At 32.8% G+C, this 5,412-nt stretch overlaps 1 protein-coding gene across 1 annotated transcript; it reads left to right on the plus strand.

Moving 5' to 3' along the window:
• Nucleotides 1-1,639: 1,639 nt before the first annotated feature.
• On the plus strand, nucleotides 1,640-2,707 carry LOC131059880 (short-chain dehydrogenase reductase 2a). Its single transcript, XM_057992937.1, has 2 exons — nucleotides 1,640-1,718; nucleotides 1,825-2,707. Exons 1-2 carry the CDS (start codon nucleotides 1,690-1,692, stop codon nucleotides 2,636-2,638), a joined length of 843 nt encoding a protein of 280 aa, XP_057848920.1. The 5' UTR covers nucleotides 1,640-1,689; the 3' UTR covers nucleotides 2,639-2,707.
• The last annotated feature ends 2,705 nt before the right edge of the window (nucleotides 2,708-5,412 follow it).

Genomic DNA, 5,412 nt, shown 5'->3' on the forward strand with positions numbered 1-5,412 from the left:
CAATTTTTAGAATTCGCATATATGAAAAAATATCAATCATATAAAGATATTACTTCAAAGTCCTCAAAGGAAGCAAGTCAAAGTCCTCAAAGGAAGCAAGTAAATACAATAAATCCGCTATATTGAATGAGAAGGTATTAAGAACATAAACTCTCAATTTTTAGAATTCGCATATATGAAAAAATATCAATCATATAAAGATATTACTTCAAACATTTGAGCCTTTAAATCATTATATTAATTTTATAGATTTATTTACATATAATAAAATATAAATAATTTTTAATATTAGTTTTTTAACAAATAAAATTTATTAATAATGTTTATTTTAATTCATTTTCTTTTAATTTTTTAAATTTGACAAATAAGAGTTATTTGTAAGCTCATTTTGAGTAGAACAATAATGAAATTATATATTTTCAATTTGAATATGTTTTTAAAATAAAGTAGTAATGAATTTCTACATGTTTTAATTATTCATATATAATTGAAGTTATTTTCATATTTAAAAAATATTTAAGTTTTTAAGTATTAAAAGTGTCACACGTCTTTCATTATTTAAATAATGACATTATAGTGTAAAATATAAACCTATATAGAATATATATCTTAAATATTCAAAGTACCACACATCTTTCTTTATCTAAATAATGGCTTTTTATTGTAAAATTTGGGGTTATGATTAGGCTTCAAGGTCAAATAGACTTTAAGTATATTTATAGATAGAGTTAAATTAGAGTACATGTTCACTTATGGTTAGGGTTAGCCTTTCATTAGTATTAGGGTTAGTGTTTAATTATGATGTGTGTTAGCATTTAATTAGGGTTAAGCTTATGATTACAATAGTGTTAGGGTTTAATTATTATAAGGGTGAAACTAGGGTTAGTATTAGGGTTGGCGCTTGATTAGAGTTGGATTAGGGTTCAATTAGAGTTACAATTCAATTAAGTTTAAGGTTAGGAACAGTGTTAGTTGGAGCTACAATTCAATTAGGTCTAAGGGTAGAGTTTAATTAGGGTTAAAGTTCATATAAAGTTAGGGTTAGTGTTTAATTAGCGTTAGGGTTTAATTAGGGTTGAGATTAGAGTTTAATTATGATAAGTGTTAGAATTTAGTTAGAGTCAAGGTTATGGTTAATGATCATATTCTTTAATATAGGATAAAACAAATATATTCCTTGCAACCAATATCTTAAGTTAATCACCTAGTAGTAAAAACATTTTGTATTGCAAAAATATTTTGTATCTTACCTCATGACTTTTGTTTTAAGAACACAAATTCTCCACCACTAGACCAACTCAACTCTACATTAAATTCTTTCTTTATAACATCAATCAAAATACCTAAAAATAAAACACGTGACTATCTAACTTCCCACATTTAACATTTTTACTGCCAACTGCTATTGACTTGTTCCAGATTGAAAGTCTTTTCCTTTTATTTAGAATTTTCCAGACTAATTCCGTAGATAATTTTGCCCATGAAAGTCCAACCACGTGATGCTTATTTTTTTGACTAAATGGATGACGATAGGAGCATCTATGGAAACAAACAAATATTTGACTAGATTATTCTCCATTCGCCCAACGTGCAGAGACTTTTTCAACGAACAATTCTGTTATAAGCCCGCCTCTGCTTGACCATTATCTCATCCTAATCTGTCAATCATCTTCTGCTATTTTCCCAAACATGGCTTGCAGCTGTTGTACACAGAGAAGGTAATTTTCTTCGTATTTTGCAGTCATTTTAAAGAAAAAATGAAGTTTGAGTCATTGTTGTTTCATTGATCCAAAAAACAAAATTGAAGTTGCTCATGAAATGCAGATTGGAAGGCAAGGTGGCAATTATCACAGGCGGGGCGTCAGGCATTGGAGAAGCCACCGTCCGCCTCTTCACAAAACACGGAGCCAAAGTCATAATCGCTGACATTTTAGACGAAGCAGGGGAAAAACTTGCAGAATCTCTGTCTCCATGGGCGACATTCATCCACTGCGATGTGAGCAAAGAGTCGGACGTTAGTGGTGCCGTAGATTTGGCCATTCAAAAACACGGGCAGGTGGACATCATGTTCAACAATGCCGGCATCACAGATGCCCAGAAAGGGAGCGTTGCAGAGTACGATGCCAAACAATACGAGTGTGTTATGAACGTAAATGCAAAGGGAGTTTTGCATGGCATGAAGCATGCAGCCCGTGTTATGATCCCAGCTAAAAAGGGCTGCATAATTTCCACGGCCAGCGTTGCAGGGGTTTTGGGCGGCGCCGCCTCTTATGCTTACACTGCCTCTAAACATGCTATTGTTGGCTTGTCCAAAAGCGGCGCTGCTGAGCTGGGGAAGTTTGGAATCAGAGTGAATTGTGTGTCCCCTTCTGGTATTGCCACTTATATGGTAGTCAAGTATATGCAGAATGGTTCTTCAGGGGAGGGAGAGGGCAGGGAAATGGTGGAAGAGTGGGCTAATAGTGTTGGGAACTTAAAGGGGGTTACTCTTAAAGTGGAGGATATTGCAGAGGCTGCTCTGTATTTGGCCAGTGATGAAGGTAGGTATGTGAGTGGTCTTAATCTTGTTGTTGACGGTGGATTCACTGTTGTAAGCCAAAGACCACGTCTGGGGACTGTCCCTGCTTCGCGTTTATGACTGTCCCTGCTTCGCGCTAATGAGCATTTGTTTATTTGGGAATGGCTTAAATCATACACATTAAGTTTATATTTCTAGGCTTAAAAGTGTTAAACATTCAGAGTTGACTGACATTTTCTAAGCTTAATATGTTGCTTAATGTATGTGATTTAAGACTGGCCATTTATTTGTTTCAGTGATTAATATGAAAACTATTTTTAATGGCGAATGTATGAATGTTCAAAGCCATTTCTTGGGTGCCAAATTCAGGTTTAGCTGGAACTTATGAAGTCCTATGGAATCCATCTTTTGTCTGCGATTAAACCACATCTGTTATGAACAATAGAATATTATCGTTACCCAATTAAAATGGAATTGTTTTCTTTCTAAGGTTTCTAAGCATGAGTTTACAAAAATAACAGAAAGTTATAACTAGTCATTTTTAGATTGATTATAAGCATAAAGGGTCAAATAGATTTATAACTGTAATAAAACTAATTTTCCATATTAGATGTGAACACTTTCATAGTCATATCAATAGCTCAAAACATAGAGCAATAAGAGATCATTCCTTTTCATTTATGGAGGAAATATATCCACATGCTACTCAATACTAATATCTATGTGCGTATGTATTTGTATAGTTCAAACAAGGTAAAAGACCACAAAGTTGTATTACAAAACTGTACAAGAGAACCACATGATATGTATCTAGGAATTAATAGTCTTTCTAAAATGTTCTACACTCTTCCCTAAACTGAAGTTTCTAGATAAAACCAATCAAACTCCACAAAAAGACAAAACAAGATGAGCATGGTCTTACCTAACCCTACAAGGTGATAAAGGCCAAATCCAAACACCCCATTTGGTAGGAGTCAAACAAGTAACCTCCATGATGATTGTCTTGCATGTAACTCCTATTATAGACTCATCTTACATGCATGCATGTAATGGCCAAAAACTTATAACCTCCCTTGTCCTTTATATGGATTCATCTATCTTTGGCAAAACACCTAAAGCATGTAAAGCTAAGAAAGAAGCATGTATCTACAATACTAAATTTAAGACATTACTTCTTCTATAATTTAGGAAATTTTTTGGTCTTAAATACAAACTCATAAAACTTGGTTATATGGGTAATAAGGGAAATAAAAAACTATATGCCAGCTCCTCACTTTTCATGAAAAAAGAATTTGTTAGAACAATATAAATATAGTGAAAAAGTCATATCCCCTATAAATCTCAATAATTTTCTTGTCTAACCCCTAGCCCCATAGTAATTTGGACTAGGGGTGGATTTCATGATTAAACTATGTTAAGTAAACCCATGTGTGTGTGTTTGCGATGGATGTGAACTTGTAATGTCATTATTAATGACTATTACTAATATTATCATGATTTTGTTAATTTAAACCATTGATGATATTTAATGACTAACCTGAAATACAAATTTGTCGAGTTGTGTGAGAATGGTGGTTGGTTGCAGGTACTCAAGGTGCAACGTGAAGTGGATTATGTGATTTGGTGATGAGAGATAAACTATCAGTAATGTCGTATTAGCATCATTTATGAAGAGAGGGGCACAGGTCTAAAAGAAGATTCATGCCATTTATGCCTGAAGGAGGCATTTTGGGGTCAAAAGAAGGAAAAAAACCAAGGCCAGGCCATTAATAAAAACCCTATGACCCCCTTGATTGGAACACACTATCTTGGAGGGAAGAAAAATTGTGGGAAGTAAATAAGGGATTGTAAGAAGCATCCTTGCATTTGGACATGGTTTTGGCATGATATAAAGGTGTTGCATACCTCACACCAAAAAATGTGGGTTAAGGTTATTGCTAAAAAGAGTAGGTTCCAATTCTCTTGCTCATTCTTTCATTTATCTGTGTATATATATACATATATATACATACATATATATATATATATACATACATATATATATATATATATATATATATATATATATATATATATATATATATATATCTCTGTGTGTGTGTGTGTGTGTGTGTGTAGACTTGAAATTTTAACAGTTGTAACTTGTTGCTATTTTCTTAGTTATTAAATGTGCAATAGATTCTCCATTTTGAAGGGTATTTCATACTTAACCAATTTGTAAATTCAATCACTATAACCTTGTTTAGACCTTCTTGAAATCATCTCTTAAAATTCCCTAATGTTAAAAATGCTACAATAATGCATTGCCTAAGAACCCTCCATCGGTTACCTTTATGATTTATACTTTTTTAAAATTTAGCTCATGAGTGTGGCATAGCCCTCATGATGAGATTTTTTTGTTTGCAAGAAAATTATACCCTCACATTTATGCTTTTGCAAATTAATATGGATGGAACTCCAGGATCTATATTTCCACTCATACCTTGTCTAGAGATGAATAATTTTTAGAGAGAGAGAGAGTAGTCATCCAACTAGTATATTTTACCTTTCTAAACCCCAAAACCACCTTCCAACTCATGTTAGAACTCTAAGACTGAGCTAAAATCTGCATATAATCATTAATTCATTGCCCAAAAAGTTATATGTCTATATACACAAGTATCTTTCATTCCTAGGAAGATTAGAATTGATATTATTAAATAATTTACAAATAGGAAATGGATGTTATTATAAGTGAATAAAACATTCATACTATTTCTCCATCAATGTTATAAGAAGAGTGATTAGATGAAACATTTGAGCTTGGATGAAATCATAGTTGACGAACAATAAAGATATTGCTACCTAAATTGCTACTTAGAGGAGGATTAGCTAGCCAAGACGTTATCTTGCAT

This window comes from Cryptomeria japonica, chromosome 10, assembly GCF_030272615.1.
Source record: "Cryptomeria japonica chromosome 10, Sugi_1.0, whole genome shotgun sequence".
Classification (NCBI taxonomy): domain Eukaryota; kingdom Viridiplantae; phylum Streptophyta; class Pinopsida; order Cupressales; family Cupressaceae; genus Cryptomeria; species Cryptomeria japonica.